Below are 21,632 nucleotides of genomic sequence, written 5' to 3'. Positions count from 1 at the left end.
TTTTTTTTTTTTTTTTTTCTGATAAAGGGTATCATTCTGTCGTGCAGGCCGGAATGTAGTTTCTCAACCTTGGCTCACTGTAGCTTCCACTTCCCAGACTCAGATGATTCTTCCAACTCAGCCTTCCGAGTAGCTGCAATTACTGGCACATGCCACCATGGCCAGCTAATATTTGTATCTCTTGTAGAGACAGGGTCTCCCTGTGTTTCCTAAGCTTGTCTTCAGCTCCTGGGCTCAAGTACTGTGCCCACCTTGGTCTCCCAAAGAGCTAGGATTACAGGCATGAGGCATCCACCCATCCTGGAGGGTTTATTTTTGAGGGAAATTGCATCATAGAGGCCCAGGGCATAGGCTCTGGACTCAGAATGTTGAACTTAGCATTTTAAACTTCCCTTCCTTGGCAAGATATTGAACTTCCCTATGCATTTGTTCCTCTGTCTGTGAAATAATTTTACTAATAGTATGTACCTACACTGTTTTGAGCATTAAGTGAGAGAAAATGTGGAAAATGCATGGAACATAGCCTGGCAAATGGTAAGCAAATAATGAGTGATATTACTATAATTAATACAAATGTTTAAGGTTAGAAAAATAATCAAGGATGATTATGTGCAGATTATCTAGCTAAGTTTACATTTTGTTAGAATTCTCAAGCAGTGCGTCTAGTCATTCGTTTAGCAAACATATATGGATGACATTGCTCTAAGTGCCAGAGGTTCAGTCAAAACATATCATGGTCCTTTCCCCTTTGGTCTCACATTCAAGAGGGGAAGACAAACATGAAGGCTGGTGATATGGTTTGTCTCTGTTTCCCTACCCAAATCTCACCTTGAATTGTAATCATCCTCATGTGTTATGGGAGGTATCTGGTGGGATGTAATTGAATCATAGGTGCTATTTTTTTCCACGCTGTTCTCCTGATAATTAATGTCTCATGAGTTCTGATGGTTTTATAAAAGGGAATTCCCCTGCTCATACCCTCTTGCCTGCAACCATGTAAGACATGTCCTTGCTCCTCTTTTGCCTTTTGTCATGATTCTGAGGCCTCCCCAGCCATGTGGAACTGTGAGTCTATTAAACCTCTTTTTTGTTCTATATAATTACCTAGCCTTGAATATGTCTTTATTAGTAGTGTGAGAAATGACTGATGCAGTAAATTTATACCGAGTAATGGAGTGCTGCTGTAAAGATCTCCAAAAATGTGGAAGCAACGGTGGAACTGAGTAAAATGCAGAGGTTGGAACAGTTTTTAGGGCTCAGAAAAAGATATGAAAATGTAAGAAAGTCTGGAACTTTCTGGAGACTTGTTGAATGGCTTTGACCAAATGCTGCTCATCTCGGATGAAGATAGGAACTTGTTGGGAACTGGAATAAAAGTGACTCTTGCTGTGTTTTAGTGAAGAGATGGTGGCATCTTGCCCCTGCCCTAGAGATCTGTGGAACTTTGAACTTGAGAGAGATGATTCAAGGCATCTGGCGAAGAAATTTCTAAGCAGCAAAGCATTCAAGAAGTGACTTGGGTGCTGTTAAAAGCATTCAGTTTTATGTATTTGCAAAGATATGGTTTGGAATTGGAACTTATGTTTAAAAGGGAAGCAAAGCATAAAAGTTTGAAACATTTGCAGCCAGATGATGTGATAGGAAAGCAAAACCCATTTTCCCAAGAGAAATTCAAGCCAGCTGCAGAAATTTGCAGAAGTAATGAGGAGTCAAATGTTAATCTCCAAGACATTAATCTCCAAGACAATGGAGAACATGTCTCCAGAGTATGTCAGAGAACTTCCAGGTAGCCCATGCTATCACAGGACTGGAGACCTAAGAGGAAAAATATATTTTCATGAGGCAAGCCCAGGGCCCTTCTGCTGTATGCAACCTAAAGACTTAGTGCCCTTCTTCCTGGGCCACTGCAGCCATGGCTAAAAGGGGTCAAGAAATAGCTTGGTCTGTGACTTCAAAGGGTGCAAGCCCCAAGCCTTGGAGCTTCCACGTGGTGTGGAGCCTGTGGGGGCACAGAAGTGAAGAATTGAAGTTTGGGAACCTCTGCCTAGATTTCAGAGGATGTATGGAAATGCCTGAATGTCCAGGCCGAAGTTTGCTGCAGGGGTGGGACCCTCATGAAGAACTTCAAGTAGGGCAATGCAGAAGGGAAATGTGGGGTGTGAGCTCCCACACAGAGTCCTCACTGGGGCACTGCCTAGTGGAGCTGTGAGAAAAGGGCCACCATTCTCCAGATCCCGAAATGGTAGATCCACCAACGGTTTGCACCATACACCTGGAATAGTCACAGGCACTCAATGCCAGCCCGTAAAAGCAGCTAGGAGGGATGCTGTACACTGCAAAGCCACAATGGTGGAGCTGCTCAAGGCCGTGGGACCCCAACTCTTACATCAGCATGACCAGGATATGAGACACGGAGTTAAAGATCATTTTGAAGCTTTAAGGTTTGGCTGCCCTACTGGATATTGGACTTGCATGGGGACTGGAGCCCCTTCCTTTGACCAATTTCTCCCATTTGGAATGTGTGTATTTACTCAACACCTGTATCCCCATTGTATCTAGGAAGTAACTAACTTGTTTTTGATTTTACAGGCTCATAGGTGGAAGGGACTTGCCTTGTCTTAGAAGAGACTCTGGACTTGAACTTCTGGGTTAATGCTGGAATGAGTGAAGACTTTGAGGAACAGTTGGAAGGCAGGATTGGTTTTGAAATGTGAGCACATGAGATTTAGGAGAGGCCAGGGGCAGAATGACAGAGTTTGGCTCTGTGTCCCCACCAAAACCTCACCTTAAATTGTAATAATCCCCAGGTGTCATGGGAGGCACCTGGTGGGAGGTAATTGAATCACAGAGGCGGGTTTTTCCCATGTTGTTCTCATAATAGTGAAAAAGTCTCATGAGATCTGATGGCTTTATAAAGGGGAGTTCCCCTGCACATGCCTTTTTGTCTGCTGCCATGGAAGATGTGTCCTTGCTCCTCCTTTGCCTTCCACCATGATTGTGAGGCCTCCCAAGACATGTGGAACTATGAGTCCATTAAACCTCTTTTTTTCTTTATAAAGTACCCAGTCTTGGGTATGTCTTTATTAGCAGCATGAGAACAGACTAATATACCTGGTATGTAATATGTAACTGGAATATTCAGAATGTTCAAATGTAGCAAGTGATGAGAACAATAAAAATTCATTGGCAAAGTAGGAGACAAAATATTGCAGGACTCATGAACTATAGACAGAGGAGCCAGGGAAGGCCAGAACACATCTCTGTCTTTGTAATCACATCTTCAATTGCTTATCCCAGAAACAAACTCAATATGGCCAATTTATTTTATAAATCTATTTTATGAAAAGTGGGCTAATAGCAAAATGCACACAGTATGTTATGTTTATCAAATTCTTTACCAAAATTCTCTTGAGTTGTTACCTTAATATTTTTGGAGATTAAAGACCCAGAGTTAGAAAAACATCCACCTTTTGACATGTGGGCTACCAGTTTTATTTCCTGTGCTCTAGGTGAAGAGTTAAATGTGTTTGGGTTTGACTAGAACTCACTGTGTAGGAGGACATCATTTTGTATTTTTATTTTTATTTTTTATTTTTTGATGGAGTCTCGTACTGTCACTCCACTGGAGTGCAGTGGTGCCATCTCCGCCTCCCAGGTTCATGTGATTCTCCTGCCTCAGCCTCCCTAGTAGCTAGGATTACAGGCACACACCACCACACCTGTCTAATTTTTTGTATTTTTACTAGAGACGGGGTTTCACTATGTTCACCAGACTGGTCTCGAACTCCTGACGAAGTAATCTGCCCACCTCAGCCTCCCAAAGTGCTGGGATTATAGGTGTGACCCACTATGCCCAACCTCTCATGGTGTTTTATCTTTACTTTGCTAATGACTTAATCAGATGGCAGCACAAACTTGTGCTCCTTGCCACTGGGAGGATTTGTAGCATGGAAGAAAGCAGAAATTGCCTGTGTATTACTTATCTTCCAATCATTTACTTTTAAATGATTCATTTTTTTTCTCTATTAACTAAAGTATTTCACATGAGGGTTTCTCCCCCAGCCAGAGCCATGAACTACTGAGTTGAAGCATGTCAAAGTGACATCCCGGAAACAGAAGCCATGACTAGACCATGTATCTGGGAATGTAGAGCCATGAGCCTTGAGTCTCGTGTCTTGGAAAGGTAAACATTGAGCCACTGGATCCCAAGGCCCCACTGTTTCCTCAAAAATGAAGATGTCAAAAACTGGAAACAAATCAATATCCAATTCAGGAGCATAAAATAACAATTTGTGCTACGCACATGCACTGAAATGTTATTCAGTCATAAAAGGGAAAAATTACTAATATGTGCAATAACATGGATGAAAAAATGTTTCAATTATGAGCGAAAGAAGCCATAGAGGAAGGAACACATACCCTGTGATTCCAATTATGTAAAGTTCTAGATTAGGAAAAACTAACGTATAGTGATAGAAATTCAGTCACTACTTACCTGAGGAGGAAGTGGAAGGAGATTGAGAACAATTGGCATGACAAAACTTTCTGGGGTGACAAAATCGGTTTGCCTGTTCATTGGGATGTTATTATACTAGAATATTCATGTGTCTTTAACAAAGAAATTGTATTCTTAAAGGGGGTACATTTTCTTTGACGTAAATTATGCAAAAATAACATTAAAATTTTGAAGCAAAAATGGTCAGTCATTGTAATAATAGATTTTTTTTTCTTGATTTCTGGCTGGACACACTCCATAAATCTGTAAAAATTTTGGCAAGAGGAAGTGGTTTTTATAGTGTCTGAGTTGTAATTACCAACCACCCAAGTTGGATGGAGAATTGTATACAGAGTGGATATAATTTAGATGAACCGAATTGTTGACTTAAATATGTACTTGAAAATATAATTACAAAGGTAAAATCATCTCAAAATAAATGAATGTAGAAATTTTATTATAAGTAGTATTTTAAATGTCCATAATGTTATAAAATCTTGTCAGTGTGAAGTCTGTGCAACAGTATCATTTTAAATGACAGAGTAGGTACTATACAAATCTCTGACATAGAAGACAGAAGATTCCTGTGCTTGGGTTTTGGCCATTCCATTTCCAAACCTTAGAAGTTCATGGACCCTTTCAGTTTATCCAACTCTTCTTAGTTATGTTTTTGGACTATCAGCACATTTTGTGTAATATAACTTACAGCACTCATCAACTATTACATGTTATTCTATTTTTTCTTTGTCTAAAAGCCTCTCTCTTTCTGCCCAGCTTTTCAGTGTGGACTTTGGCATCTAATAGCCCTAGGGTCAACTTCTATTTATGAGGTGTGGATCTTAGACAAGTTATTTAACATCTCCCATCCTCTGTGTTCTCGTATATAGGAGGGGCCTCATAATCATTCTTACCTTCTAAGATGCAATGCCAGGTGTAGAGAGCATGCCATTATACCGCTCATGTATAGTAGTCATAAGCTATAGCCCAGAAGCAAGGTGACGTTAAAATGCACTTTTCGGTAAAGTGCTTCTAAATTTTTTTATGCTTCATTTTAATATGTTAAATAAACAGTAATTTCATTTTATGAATAGGAACAAAGAGAAAAAACTGACTCCAATTCTTGGTAAGCACAAGTTGGAGAATTGGGTGAGAAGCCAGAGTCCACTTCAATACTTGTTCAATGTGATGTGCTTCTTTCCAACTGGACACTACACTGGAAAATCTGGATTATACAAGCAGACAGAATGGCTTGTTTGTGTCATTGGGAAATAAATGACATTTGTGTCAGTGGGAAATAAATTCCAAGGGACAGACTGGGTGAAGACTACGATAATTTATGAGTTCCAGTTTGCAACTCTTTACATAAACCTGGGATTCTAGGATATAGAAATCCTTTATGCAAGGGGAGCAGAAGTATGATTCTCCAGAACTGCTCAATAAAATTGCTTCAAAGAAAAAGCCACTGAATTTCAGAACTGCCTGAAGTATATCTTTCACTCCACTTTATTATTGTATTCTGAACATGGCACCTCTGTGACTTTTGTTTCCATATCCTTTGAGGTTCTTCTGGAAAGCAAAGCTTGATGCTGCCTTCTGGGCTTGAGGATGTGGACATAGCTGGGTTGTCCTGCACTGCCTGAGGAGCTGCAAGAGACAAGGAACACCATGAACAGTGGCATCCCTCTTTGTTCTTATAGTTTCACCTCTGGATGAAGCTACAAAAGAGGAAATACATTCCTAGAGGACAATCCTAATCTAATCATTAACACAGTTGAGTGTGTTTGCTGCTAATGGAGCACATTTCAAGCCAGAGATTTCTAGGTATGCATTACAGGGTGTATCTACTTTCATATTGGAGGATAAATATTTCTACAAGCATTTTAGATAAAAACATAGAGAGAAGGCTTTTCAAGGCCATGCATGATAAAGCACTCAGGAAACAGTCAATCCGTAATATAAAACTGTTAAAATATGATTTATTTTCAAAACATTCAAACCCTAGGATAAAATTTAATGGAAACAAGTCTTAATTAGCATTAATTAATTTTTAAAAGATGTGTTTATCCTTTTATTTATTTACCTAATAGACATAGTGGTAAACACAGGGAATATTTTTTTAATGATCCTTTTTCCCGTCCTTCAGCATCTCCTCCTACAATGTATACATATGGGAGGACAAGAATATTGAATACATAAACTAGAACAAATATAAAATAGAATGATGAATGCTAAAATCATGGTGTGCTCTAGATGGATTCATAGCACTAAACATTGCTTGCACAAATCTACGAGGAAATGTTTTCACAGAGTTTATGTGAGAAAATCTTTGAGGCTTTTACTTCATCACAAGATCAACACAATCTGACAATGTGTGATGCACTTGTTAAAGAAATTAATGTCATCTTCATTTCAAGATAGAACTGAGTGTTCTAGATATCCAGAGGATCTTTTAGAAACTATTAAGGCAAAATAATAATATTTAATTTTGCAAACAAATTTGAAAAACTGCTATACAATCGGACAAACAAAGGCAGCATGAAGTGTGTGGACATGGAGAAGAACTAATTAGAATGATTATGTTGGAGAAAACTATAAAATAATAATTTAGTAGAAGAAATGTTTGGTTTCTTTGTAAAGATTTGTGAAAGCAATAGAAAAAAACTGAAGAAAAGCATTTGAGTTATTTTTGAGAATACAGTATTTGGTTATTTAGTGAGTATCCCATGCTGTGAAACATTTAGGAAAACATTCATCAGGTAATCATCCTTAATAAATTCAGTAGAGTAGTATCTGAACTTGACAAAAATGTGCATTTCTAGCCTCTAAATTGGTTTCAAATGTAAGTTTCTTTTATTTTAAGGGGGGCACGTAAGGAATAAGAGTTCTTTAATAAAATAATAGAAGTAAGAATGGAGAGAAATTTTCAAATTTGAGAGAAGAATGCATAAAACTTGGCCATGGCTTGAATATTGGAGGTGCACGAGAGGAAAGGGGCCAAGATGAGTTTCAGGTTCCTGGTTTGAACAACTGGTGATGGTGGCATCAAAAACCAAGTTACACAAAACTGGAAGAGAAGCAGGGTGGGGAAGAATGGCATGTTCAGCTCTGATATTGTTTAGATAAAGGTGTCTTTGGGAGATGTTGGGGAATATTTCAGTAGGCTTAAATAATGTAGTTTGGTACTTATTTGGGTAATCAGAATTTGAGATACAAATTCAGAATTTGTTAGTATAAATATGAGTACCAAAGCTTTGGAAACAGCTTCTGCAAAAACAGAATGGATCAAAAAAGAAAATTATATGATAAATCTGTGGGAATTCTCCATAGCCCCTTCAAGCATGGCTCATTCTACTGAATTAATGTTAAGGAAGATGGGGTTCAAGAACGCTCTTCATTTAAAAACAACATTACCTGGGAAGAAAGAAAGTACTCCTTGGGAGTCTTGTGTACTAAGCTAATTTCCAGGTATCGGACCTATAAAAAAATGAAGAACATTGAAACAGCCACTTATCATCTCTGGAAAACTTTACAGCAATGCGTAAGCCACTCCTCACTACAAATTCCTCCCACAACCCTGACTAAATGACAGTAAATGATGTTCAGGGGCACCAAAGCTCCGATCCTCACCATGTTGTAGGTCCAAGGGATTATAAGAATGGACAAGCTCATTTCCTGAGCACTGTATCAGGCCTCAGGAGGGCTGCAGGTGGTGGAAGTCCAGGCCTCCCAGTATGATCTGCAGCCTGGTAACAGGCAAGTGGGTGATCTCACTCAAAAGAAAATGCAAGGGGGCAATGGGAGGAAAGGGTCCGGTTGAAATCTTCACTTTTCTGTAATCATTGAATGTATTCCCTGAATGTATCATCATCACTTAAATATACTTTATTCTTCTCAGAGGACAAAATTTTGAAAAGAATTTATAAAAAGTACTTGCATACAGACCCTAAAGCTCATGTCAAACAACTACATAAGTGCCTAGGGACATGCTGGACACAAAATAATAAATCAATCAATAAATATTGTGCCTTGCCAGGAACACTGGAACATATAGTATGAAGCTTTTTAGATAGTTCTCATGACCTTTAGGAAATTAGCTACCACGTACTTAGAACAGAAAATGAACTTTAATCAGAAGAGGGCCACTGAGGCTGAAGGAAAAGAATCAAAGGAGAGTCAAGGGACATGCAATAGGGCCCCTGCTACAGAAATATGACTGAAAGGCAGAGACAAGAAGATATCCTGCAGGTTAATATGACTAGTAAAGAAATCAAATGTTAGGCATGAAGATAGGCCGTAGGTGAACTTGAGTGTGAGTCACTGACCCTTACCTGCTGAAAGTCCCAGCGTCCCTGCCAGGTACCCGTCTTCTTCACAAATGTATGTAATGAAAATTTGGGATGCCTGTGCCCCTTTGCGAATAACAGAGTCAATCACAGCTCGGGTCTTATCCATAACTGTAGGATTTTCACGTTTTATTTTCTCCATCTCTTCCTGGTTCAGCACCCTTGTCTGTAATAATTCATCCAGTAAACCATTTATTGTACCTTCACCCATAGAATGGATAAACAGCTTTCTCTTCTCCTTCAGGACCTTGTCTGTTTGGAGCACAAAGATTTCTCACTTCATGAAAACAGCCTCATATTCCTCTCATGTAACAGTGAAATGTCCCCCTCCTCACAGTTGGGTAATCCATCTTCTTACTGTATCGCTGTCCTACTTGTTTCCCTCAGTAGTCTCCCTACATGTGCATGGAGTGGCCTGAAGACTGAGTTTACCATTTCCACATTAGTCCCTGGAAAGTGAAGATCATCCTCTTATGTCCCTTGTTTATTTAACTCTGAATAATAAAGTAATGAAGCAGAAATAGCCCATTTCATTTAGGAACCACTGCTGCTAGTACTCCTCCTGTGCCAATTCTGTACCCTCTGTCAGACTTTCAACATGTAAGTAAGAGTTTAATTTAGATTGCAAAATGACAGCAGGCTGCCCCTAAAGCCTCAGTTCCTTTCTGGGCTTGCCTTTCCTTTCTAAAGGCTGCAAGAATCTTCTAGTTCCTTCTCTCCTCCCTCTCCTCCCTCTCCCATCTTTTCCTCACTTCTGCTCACCTAAACTTCCACAGATACTAATTATGGCTTCCAGAAGAGCCAGCACCTTCCAAAACTCTTTCTTCCCAGCGACCTGTTCTTGGAACAGTAAAAGACTCACCGGCCATGGCTCTTCTCTCCTGCCCTTCTTGTGTGGGCTGAAACTGAAAGTATGCTTCGCCTTCCTTTTTGGCAGGGTGTGTGCACATACTGGAAAACACCCACTGCACATGCATATGCATATCTTTATTTTTCTTCCCAGAGAAAGAATCAGAATTGTAGCCTGCATCAGAGAGTGTATCAATGGGAATTTTTTTTCCCAGCCCCTGGATAGATCAGGGTAGGAGGAGAATGGGGCTTAGAGATTAAGACAGGATTGAGAAAGTATGTGTACAGTTAAATTCACACAGTGAAGAGTTTCCCGTTCATTCGAAAACTTGACGGAAAAAAATTAACACAACCTTTGCAGAATGTGAACCACTGTTCCCTTGACTGCATCTCACAGCTTTGGGGAAAGCTTGTGGGAAATATATGTTCCGGTGAAGCAATTTTGCTTTAAGAAATGTAAACATTTTTCACCAAAATTAAAGTCTTTCTTATTTAATGTTCTTCCTTTCCTGATGGCTTTTTGTTTTGTTTTGTTTTCTCATACATAGTGTCACTCTGTTGCCCAGACTGGAGTGCAGTGGCATGCCCATGGCTCACTGCAGCCTCTACCTCCCTAGGCTAGGATGATTCTCCCACTTCAGTTTCCTGAGTAGTTAAAAACTACAGGCAAGTGCCATCAGGGCTGGTTAATTTTTGTATTTTTTGTTGAGATGGACTCTCCCTATGTTTCCTTGGCTGATTTTGAATTCCAGCACTCAAGTGATCCACCCATCTTGGCCTTCCAAAGAGCAGGGATTACAGGCATGAGCCATGAGTCACTCACTCATCTTGGATGTCTTTCTTTTGAAGGACATTGCATCATAGAGGCCCAAAGCATAGACTCTGAACTCAGAATGTCGAACCTAACATGTTAAACTCACCTTCCTGGGCAAGATATTGAAATTCTTTATACATTGGTTCCTCTGTCTGTAAAATAATATTGTTAATAGTACATATACATATCTACACAGTTTTGAGCAGCATTGAGATAAAATGTGAAAAATGAATGGAACATTGCCAGGCAAATGGTAAGCAGATAATGAGGGATATTACTATAATTAATACAAATATTTCAGTTTAGAAAAATAATCAAGGATGATTATTTGCAGATTATCTAGCTAAGTTTATCTTTTGTTAGAATCCTCACGCAGTGCCTCCAGTCATTCATTTAGCAAATATATGTGGACAACATGGTTCTCGGTGTCACGGGTTCAGTCAAAACATATTATGATCCTTTCCCCCTTGCTCTCACATTCAAGAGGGAAAGATAAACATGAAACCTGGTATGTAATATGTAACTGGAATATTTAGAATGATAAAATATGCCAAGCAATGAGAAGAATAAGAAATTAATTGGAGAAGTGGGAGATGAAGTATTGCAGGACTCATGAAAATTGTACACAGAGGTAGCCAGGGAAGGCCAGAAGAGGTCTCTGCCTTTATCAGTACATGCTCAATTGATTATCCCAGAAATAAACTCAATGTGGCTAATTTATTTCATGAATAAACTTGATGGAAGATGGAATAGCAAAATGCACACGGTACATTTCATTCATCATTTTTTTTACCGAAAATTTTCTTGGGCTGTTATGTTATTATCTTTGGAGGATAACGACCAGATTTACAAAAATATTTATGGTTTGACATGTGGGCTACCAGTTTTACTTCCTGTGCTCTAGGCTAAGACTTAAATGTCATTGGTTAAGTAGAACCGACTGTGTAGGAAGACAATGACATGGCTTTTAATCTAAGGTGTTCTTCATGGTGTTTGTATCTTTACTCTGCCAATGACCTAATCTGATTGCAACAAAATCTTGGGCTCCTTGCCACTGGAAGGAATTGTAACATGGAAGAAAGCAGACATTGTCTGTGCACCACTTCTCTTTAGTTTATTTGCTTTTAAATTTATATACTGACTCATTTGTTTTCTCTGCTACTTAAGGGTTTCACACGAGGGTTTCTCCCCACCAGTCAGAGCCAAGAACCACTGAGTTGAAGCATGCCAAAGTGACATCCAGGACACAGAAACAATGATTAGACCATATATATGGGGATGTAGAATCATGAACCTTGAGTCTAGTGTCCTGGGAATGTAAACATTGAGCCATGAGAGTGCAAGGCCCCCTATTTCCTCAAAAAGAAAGATGTCAAAAACTGGAAACAACTCAATATCCAATTTAGGAGCATAAGTAAACAATTTGTGCTAGACACATACACTGAAATACTATTCAGTCATAAAAGGGAAAAAATTACTAATATATGCAATAACATGGATGGAAAACTTATACTTTCATTATGAGTGAAAGAAGCCATATAGGAAGGAAAACATACCCTGTGATTTCAATTATATAAAGTTCTAGATTAGAAAAAACTAATGTATAGTTGTAGAAATTCAATCACTACTTATCAGAGGAGGAAATGGAAGGAAATTGAGAACAAAGGGCATGACAAAACTTTTTGGGGTGACAATATTGCTTTGTCTATTAAATGGGATATTATACTAAATATCCTCATATAATTAATAATCAGTTTATATTCTTAAAAGGGTACATTTTCTTTGATGTAAATTATACTAAAATAACATTAAAATTTGAAATGATAAAGGTCAGTGGTAGTAATAATAGACTGATTTGGAAAAAAAAAATTTTTTCTTGGTTTTCTTGATTTTCTTGATTTTATTTCTTGATTTTAGGACACACTCAAGCCTCCACAAATTAGTCGTAGTTCTGGTAAGAGGAAGCACTTCTTATAGTGACTGAACTGTAATCACCTGCCACCCACATTGGATGGCAATAGGTAGACAGAGGGGAGATAACTTACAGGAACCAATTTATTGACTGAAATATGTATCCAGAAAATAGCATTACGTAAGGAAAATTATCTTAAAATAAACGAACGTAGCAATTCTACTATAAGTAATATTTAAAATGTGCGTATTGATTTAAAAATCCTTCTATCAGTGTGAAGTGTGTGAAACAATATTATTTTACATGACAGAGTAGATACTATAAGAATCTCTGCCACAGAAGACAGAAAATTCCTGTGCTTGGATTTTGGCCATCCCATTTCCAAACCTTAGAACATCATATACTCTTTCATCTTATCCAACTCCTCTTCTTATTTATAGTTTTGGACTATCAGCACATTTTGAGTGATACAACTTAGAGCACTGATCAACTATAACATGTTGTTTTGTGTTTTCTTTATCTAAAATCTTCCTCTTTTCTGCACAGCTTATCAGTGTGGACTTGGATATCTAATAGTTCTGAGGTTAACTTCTGTTTATGAGCTATTAGATTTTGGACAAGTTATTTAACATCTCTCAGCCCCTGTGTTCTCATGTATAGAAGGGACCTCCTAATCATTCTTACCTTCTAGGATGTAATGGCAGGTGTAGAGATCATGCCACAGTATCTCTCATTTATGGTAGTCGTAACCTATAGAGCAGAAGCAAGGTCATGTAAAAATGTACTTTTTGGTTAAGTACTTCTAAATTTTTCATATGCTTTACTTCAGTATGTTGAATAAGCATTAATTTCATTTTATGATAGGAAGATCAGGTTAAAAAATCATTTCAATGCCTTAGTAAGCACAAGTTGAAGAACTGGCTGAGAAGCCAGCCCACCACCTCACTCATTACTTGCTCTATATGATGTGCTGCTCTTCAGCTGGGCACTCCACTGGGAAATCTGAAGTAGATAAGCAGATAAAAGGTGCTTGTTTGTGTCAGTGGGAAATAAATTCTGAGTTAAATGCATCTAGACAATGATAATTTATAGCAGCCTCACTAAAGTATTTAAACTGATGAGATGGGCAATAGGAAACCATTGCAGCTTCCTAGGTAGGAGAGTCATGTTAACATGCTTGTAAAGTAACTATTTCATATTGAGTGCTTCACAAGGCCCAGGCCCTGTAATAGATACTTCATCTATATTGGTTCCACCAGTCAAACCATTTAAAAATATTGGTACTTGGAATAACCCCAGATTATGAAATCAAAATCTCATCCTGAGCCTCCCCCTTGAGACTCCATGCACCACCACATCCAGAATTTAATAGGACATGTTCTTGGAGGCATTGCTGGTCCCACATGAACCAGGAGCTGGGTCATGAGTGGACTGAGTGTTGGGGACAGGAGAAGGGATAAGAAAGTCTGGGAGTTGGTGCTGACTATAGAAAGAATTTGCACAAGAGTAGCAAGGAACTAGGATGAAGCAGTAAAAAGCTTGCACGGACAGGAAGGTGGCCAGAAGGGGTGTGGTCTCCTTGTGTCAGATTTCTATACCAACAGGATAGAAAATAACGGAACCATGGAACCTCTACAAGTTAGAAAGTCTCATCTTGGAGCCAGATAGACTCAAATATCTAAGGAGGGATAGACATGGTCTTGGATGTGGTGTGTTGCCTAGCAGCAGAAACAGAAGCCATTCTTCTCCTTCAATCCACTCAAAATAAAAACTAGACTGAGAGATGAAGTATAAAAATACACTAGAAAGCAAGCCACTATAAGGACATATCAGCAGAAAAAAAGAGGCTGTAAATTTAGATCTTGAAGGACATTGAGATGTTGGACCAATCAAATATCAAATGTAGAATGAAATCATTCTATATCAAATATAGAAGGATGTAAGTAAAGGGAGCAAAAAGTAATTATTCTACAATAAGCAATAATTTGAGAAACAGTAAAAATAGAGCATGTATAAATAGAAAAATTAGTTATATTTAATAATGGACAGATTAAAAGGCAGACACACAAATCTGCGAAAATGTATATAAGGTGGAAGATACAGAGATGTACAGTTGACCTTTCAACAATGAAATACTTAGAGGTGCTGACCCGCATATACTGTTGCAAATCTGCGACCGGGCACGGTGGCTCACGCCTGTAATCCCAGCACTTTGGGAGGCTGAGGCCGGCGGATCACAAGGTCAGGAAATTGAGACCATATTGGCTAAGACGGTGAAACCCCGTCTCTACTAAAAACACAAAAAAATTAGGCAGTCATGTTGGCAGGTGACTGTAGTCCCAACTGCTTGGGAGGCTCAGGCAGGAGAAAGGTGTGAACCCAGGAGGCGGAGCTTGCTGTGAGCAGAGATTGCACCACTGCACTCCAGCCTGGGCAACAAAGCAAGACTCTGTCTCAAAAAAGAAAAAAAATCTGCGTATAACTTTTGACTCCCCCCAAACTTAACTTTTAATGGCCTGCTATTGAAGGGAAGCCTTACTAGTAACAAAAACCACTGATTAACAAATATTTTCTAATTTACATGTGTTATATACTGTAATATAAAGTAATCTAAAGTAAAAAAAGTTGTTAAGAGAATCATGAGGAAGAGAAAATATATCTACTATTGACTCAGTGAGAGTGGATCATCATAAGGTCTTCATCCTCATCATCTTCACATTGAGTAAGCTGAAGAGAAGGAGGAAGCGATGGCTTAGTCTTGCAGTCTCATGGGTGGCAGAGGTGGAAGAAGAAGAGGTGGAACAGGATAGAAGAGAAGCAGGCAAACTGCGTGTATCTTTGTGGAAATGCATAGTTATTTCTGTCTAACATTTTTGCTTTTCCATTTCCCTAAAATGTTTTCCAGACAGTACGAATCTGTCTTTCACCATTTCCCTTAGTTTCAGTGCTTATATCATAGAACGGTCTTTGCTGTAAAACAGGTCAAAAGCTGCTTTGAATAATCAGAATCTTTCTGCCAAACTATAATGCCAATTTGTGCTCTGGCACTGCTTCTTCTACATCTTCTTCCTCATCATTTGGAACTGGTTCAGAAGCACACATCTCTATCAAGTTCTCTTCTGTTAATTTCTCTAATGTGCAATTCGCTGTTGAATTTGTATAAGATCCATATCTTAAAGTTATTCACGTTTTCTTGCAATATCCACAATCTCTTTCATTATTTTCTTGATTGGCTTTTTCATAAACCCTGGTGAAGTCATGGACAACTTCTGGAAACAGTTTTCTCTAGCAGAAATTTATGGGGGGCATGTTATGTTGCCTAGGTTGGCCTTAAGCTCCTGGACTGAAGCTATCCTCCCACCTCAGCCTCTTTAGTAACTGGGATCATAGGCCCGTACCACTGCACCCAAAATCGCAGCTTTTAATTTTTTAATATCAGTGATGTCATTTTCAGTGGTGTAGCCCTTCCAGACTTTCGTGATGTGATTTCTATCGATGGTCTCTTCCTTGGCATTCACAAATCTTTTCACAGAGTAATGTGTGTAATGAGCATTAAAGCTCCTTCTTACCTCCTGATTCAGAGGCTGAATTAGAGATGTTTCATATGGTGGTGAGTAGACCACTTTGATCTTTTGCATATTGAACTCGTGAGGTTTTGGGTAGCGAGGGGCATTGTCCAACATCAAAAGAATCATGAATGCCAGTCCCTTATTGGCAAAATATTTCCTGACTTCACGGACAAACCATCAATGGAATCAATAGAGAAAAAGTGCTCCATTGCACAGGCATTCTTGTCCAACCAAAACACTGGCAACTGGTGTTCACCATTTCTGTTCCAGGCTCAGGGGTTAGTAGCTTTATAGCTCAGAGCAGTCCTGATGATAAACCCGACTGCATTTCCACAAAACAGTAGAATTAGCTTGTCCTTTTCTGTTTTAAATCTTGGTGCTTGCTTCTATTTTTTACTAATAAATGGCCTTTTTGGCATCTTTTTTTTTTTTTTTTTCCTGGACTAGAACAGTCATCTGTATTCAAAACCTGTTCTGGTAGTATAGTTTCTCTTCAATGATTTTCTTAATAGTTTCTGGGAACTAATTTGCTGCCTCTTGATAACCAAAAGCTGCATCTCCTGATATCTTGACATTTTTAATGCAAAAATGCTTTAAATTATCAAACCATCCTTGACTATCATTAAAGCATCCACCTTTACATCCTTCCCCTTTCTTTTGCTTTAAGTTGTATACAATGACTTCATTTTTTCTGGAATCATATTAGAGTCTATAAATATACCTTTCTTTTCTATTCTCTCTCATCTGTGAAAATTCTGCCACCACATACATGCTTCAATTTCAAAACAATATTAAAAATTGTTTCACAATAGTGCAAGGTTTTAGCTCTGGCAGACAGTGCAGGGTTAGCTTTATTATCTCCTTTTATTTTTTTACATTGGTCCTCATTTTGTATTCATTTATCTTGAAATGGTGAGCAGTGACAAATCCAGACCTCAACTACAGTACATATCAAACAATTCTACTTTTTCTTGTAATGTCATGACATTGCTTCTTGGAAACATTACACCATCAGTATTGGCATGTTGTATGGACCCCCTGCTGTTATTCAAGAACTATGGTATTGCAGTAAATGCAATGAAAAGTACATTAAAAACCCAAGGATATTGCTTTTTATAGCAATATGAAATTTACAGGAGATACAAACTGCTGATGTAGGGATAATGAGTGTCACATGGCATTTTAAGCAGATACAAAACTTGAGTTCACTGAAATAGCAACAGGAAATGGCTATGAAAATACAAGAGTGCAGTATGCATGGTTAATTTTGTGCAGTTAGGATATAATACTGCATCTTTATATTTGTTTACATTTCTCTCATTCCAAGTGGTACTATGTATTATCTATGAGTGCATAAAGTTTGATAAACTTTAACTTTCTGTAATAGATTTGTGTATATTTTATAATATAGTAGTAAATGATAAAATAGACTAACATGTCCATAAATTTTGTGCATTTTTTACATACCTAACTTAATTTTTCTGTATTTCTAGTATAGATGATTTGTGATTTTCTTCAAATTGTAGCAAATCCCCTAAATTTTTCCAAATGTTTATTTATATAAAATGCACATACAAGCAGACCAAAGCGTTTCAGATCCTTGTTGTTTATGGGTTAATATTAATTTATCTAGATTGCAAAATAAAAACAGAAATGAAAGGCTGAAAAATTTGAGAGGACTTCAGAGGTAGGAAGGATGGAATGAGAAATTCTGAGATATAGCTGATCAAATTACCAGAAAGACAGATGAGAGAGAATAGAAAAGACAAAATATTTAAAGCAAATTTTTCAAACATGGGGAAAAATATGTGTCCACTGATTGAAGAAGCACAACATATCTGTAATAGAATAAGTTTAAAGAATAACTGCTTTCTAAGAGCCCTCTGAGTTCAGCATTGTGATGAGTTGAATTGTGTCCCATAAAAACATATTGAAGGCCTACCCCCTCCGTAATTCAGAATGTGCTCTTATTAGGAAATAGGGTCCTTGCAAATATAATCCATTACAATGTGCTTAGTTTGGATTAGTGTAGGGCCATCATCCGGAACAACTCATGTTTATACCAAAGAAAAGAGGCTCTGGAGCAAAGACAGAGAGGAAGAGCAACATATAAAGACACAGACTCACAAAGGGAAGGCAGCAATATAATGATAAAAGCAGAGAATAGAGTAATGTAGCTGCAAGCAAGGAACACCAAGATTGATTGAGACAACCAGTAGTGAGGATGGCAGCCATGGCCCTATTCTACTGACACTGTGATTTCAGATTTCTCGCCTCCAGAACTGTGAGAGAATGCATTTCCACGTTAACCTTCCTGTTTGTGGTGATTAAACAGGCAGCCCTAGGAAATGAATGCAGGTATTATTAGTTCCATTTTGCAGATGAGAAAACAGATTCTCAGAGAGATTGATGACTTCACCAATGGAATGAGGAGAAATCACACCTCATGGATCTATAATCTGATAATGGAAAAACAACCGCACATGCTAGAACAGAAGTAAAAACTGATGACCCACAGAATCCATCATGAGCCCAGTGATATTTCCTTGGCTCTCTCAGATGTGATTTACCTTGACATTGAATTATCAGAGGTGAAAAATTGTAAGATTTCAAATAAAGAATTGGATTCCAGACCTCTGTTGCTTGAATTTCAACATGGAAAGAGTTGCCTGGTACTGAGTCCATGATGATGCATTCATGATGCCTTCTGATTTTTCCTGTGTTCACCTAACCTGATTAACTTGATGTATGTTCTCTGTCAAGCCTATATGGTGTTTGTATTTGTGGCCTCTGTCTGGGAGACCTGAGGTCAGACTGTGGAGTCAGTAGATCTTCTTAATGTTGTCATTAAAAATTATTATTAGCCTCACCAATTTACACTGATGTAATGATTTGTATGATAATTCACTTCGAGTCTCATTTCCCTATCTGTCAACTACTTGCCTTGGAGAAACTGTTGGATTAAATTTAATGTCTGAAAACCAATAGTATCTATTGAACAGCACAAATGTAATGTTACCTATTATCTCAGTTACATAAGAGAAAATTTTTCATAAGGAAAAGCAACAGCATTTTTCCACAAGGATTTCAAAACAGTGAGTAAATGCATCTATTTCAAGGGAGGAGGGTAAAAGGATGCAACAACGATATTTATTAAGAAAGGAAAGGAAATTTAAGGGATAAATAATGCAACATAAGTTTCATAAACAATGTAGTATGTGATGTTAATTTTCACGATGGAACTGAGAAAAATCATTGTCATTACATGACACACCACTTCAGCCTGCCTGACTTTAGTGCTGCTACAGTGGGGACTCCCCCTCATGTGGTTGTTTTCACACATCAAGCTACTGTGCCTTAGGTTCTTTCTGCTTTGAAGATGGGAGATGTTCATCAAAGGACTGAGGGCTGTTTAGCCGTGCAGATGTGGGTCCAGAATTTTGGGAGAGGGAGGACCTGCTCCTGGGGGCTAATTTCAACCAATGAATGGCATTAGTCAGTTGATGAATGTCTCTAATTCCCCATCTTCTAGTAAGGTAGAATCTACGTAATTGTAGAGGGTCCTGAAGAAAGATTGGAACCCAGTTTCTCAGAGCAGTGATGAATTCATTATTGCATTTTTAAGGAATATTATCTTCCTTTCATCTCCCTTCCCCACTCCCTTACTTCTACTTTTGGAAATACTTTCCAAATAATACTTACAGTCAAGTCCCTGGCTCCTCCTATTTCATGGTCAACCAATTTGTATCATTATCATCACCACTATCATTCTTGTCATTATCTTTATTGAGCAATTTAAGTATGAACAGAACTATGGTTAGTTTTCTACATATATCATGTCATATAGTTCTTACTATAATACAAAGTTGCTAGGATTAACTCCCCTCACTGATAAAACTCTGTAGCTAAGTTAATTACACATATAATCACATATCTAATATCAGGTATGGGGCAGAGGTAGCCCAGGTCCTGAAATAGCTCCTTCATGCCCATGATGTCAAAGTGAGCCCCATTCCTTGGAGTCAGATGATCAAACTTTGTATTGCATATAATGAGAGCCAGGTGTCTGCGGCCCTTTCTTTTTTTATTGGATCTATCTGCAGGAGATGGAGTTGAAGTCACTTTGATTACCCGAGTCTCTTTTCAATCTCCATATGCCTCACAATTTTGTTTTTTAGAACCTCATGTAGCTACCATCCTCCCTAACCTCTATCAAAAGACACTGCCTTCCTCTCTCTAGAGCCCAGAGCCAGAACCAGGACATATCTGGAATGATTACTCAAGAATCTTAAGGAAACTGGAATAATTCCTACTCCCTTTTTTATTCTTTTTCTTCTGCATCTACTTAAACATTTCTTATATTCAGGTTCAAATCAAATTTCATAAAAACTGAGAGATGTCATTGGCTCCAGTAAGAATGAATATAGCAGAGGTTGTTTGCCTTCCATGTTATGATTATATTTATACTATTTAAAAAATATCAACTTCAAAAAGAGAGAAACAAGATAATTTTGGCTGGGTGCAGTGGCTCATGCCTGTAATCCCAGCACTTTGGGAGGCCGAGGAGGGCAGATCACGGAGTCAGCAGATCGAGATCATCCTGGCTAACATGGTGAAACCCCGTCTCTACCAAAAATACAAAAAATTAGCCGGGCATGGTGGCGGGCGCCTGTAGTCCCAGCTACTCGGGAGCCTGAGGCAGGAGAATGGCGTGAACCTGGGAGGCAGAGCTTGCAGTGAGCGGAGATCATGCCACTGCACTCCAGCCTGGACGACAGAGCAAGACTCCATCTCAAAAAAAAAAAAAAAAAAATTATAGTGCAGATTGCTGCCCAGAGAGAGTGTCTATTAGCCAGGCAGTACAACACAAAAAAAAAATGTGGAAATCAGGAGTTTAGACAAAAATTTCATTTTGAGTCTTACCTGTTGTCTAATGAAATAGGAATCTCTCTAGAATCAGCTTATTCTAACCTAGGCCTTCTTATTCAGCCTCATCTTCTGATACTATCCCCACCTTGCTCATTACATTCTAAATATTCTGCCCTTCTTTTAATTTCTAGAAATCCCCTACTTAGGGATCTCTATTTCCAGCCCCCACCTTCTCATTCCTTCCTGTTTTCCTACTGCTTTCTGTTTATCCTCCAAGTCTAACATTAGATGGCACTTTTTCATGCAATCTTCTCTGAGTCTCTGGAAGGAGACAGTGTCAGAGGTACATGCCCTTAGGTGACCTTGTTTCTCTTTAGGGTAGCATACTTTTTTACCTTTAATTGTGATTTTCGGCCTACTTCTCAGCATCCACCATTAGATTTTATGCTCTGTGAGGACAGGTGGCCATAAACTAGGCCTACATTACTTCTGGCCTTCAAGAGAAGTCTAATAATTATCTACTGAATCACTAGCTGAGTGAATGTAGAAACAAGTGAATAAAATTTAAGTATGGCCCCACTCTTGAAGAATACTTAATAAAAACTAAGCAAGTCTGATTTCTTTTAACAGGCAGTAAGCACACATTGAAAGTTTCAAGCAGAGAGAAGGCACATTCATTCTCCTATTTATTCAGAAATACTTAGTGAGCATTAGTCTGTGAAAGGTACTATGCTAGTGGTGGGGGTACCATTTTGAAAACATGTGCCTACACATTCAAGCT

At 38.5% G+C, this 21,632-nt stretch overlaps 2 protein-coding genes across 2 annotated transcripts in view; both read right to left on the bottom strand.

Moving 5' to 3' along the window:
- Positions 1–5,982: 5,982 nt before the first annotated feature.
- Positions 5,983–10,656, bottom strand: CARD16 (caspase recruitment domain family member 16). Its single transcript, XM_017948913.2, has 5 exons — positions 10,608–10,656; positions 9,701–9,862; positions 8,824–9,090; positions 7,907–7,969; positions 5,983–6,139 (listed from the first exon to the last, which is right to left on the bottom strand). The coding sequence occupies exons 1-4, from the start codon at positions 10,639–10,641 to the stop codon at positions 7,950–7,952; spliced, it is 483 nt and encodes a 160-aa protein (XP_017804402.2). The 5' UTR covers positions 10,642–10,656; the 3' UTR covers positions 5,983–6,139; positions 7,907–7,949.
- LOC101009375 (caspase-1-like) overlaps positions 5,983–21,632 on the bottom strand; it is a 40,124-nt gene continuing 24,474 nt past the window's right edge. The window contains exons 11-14 of the mRNA XM_021926493.2: positions 13,098–13,163; positions 9,701–9,862; positions 8,824–9,004; positions 5,983–6,139 (exon numbers count right to left, since the gene is read on the bottom strand). The gene's annotated coding sequence lies outside the window, so the exon portion shown is untranslated. The remainder of the gene's footprint in view (positions 6,140–8,823; positions 9,005–9,700; positions 9,863–13,097; positions 13,164–21,632) is intronic.

Source organism: Papio anubis, chromosome 12 (genome assembly GCF_008728515.1).
Source record: "Papio anubis isolate 15944 chromosome 12, Panubis1.0, whole genome shotgun sequence".
NCBI lineage: Eukaryota > Metazoa > Chordata > Mammalia > Primates > Cercopithecidae > Papio > Papio anubis.
Note: the sequence above shows the minus strand (reverse complement) of the source record. Positions and strands in the feature narration are given on the sequence as shown.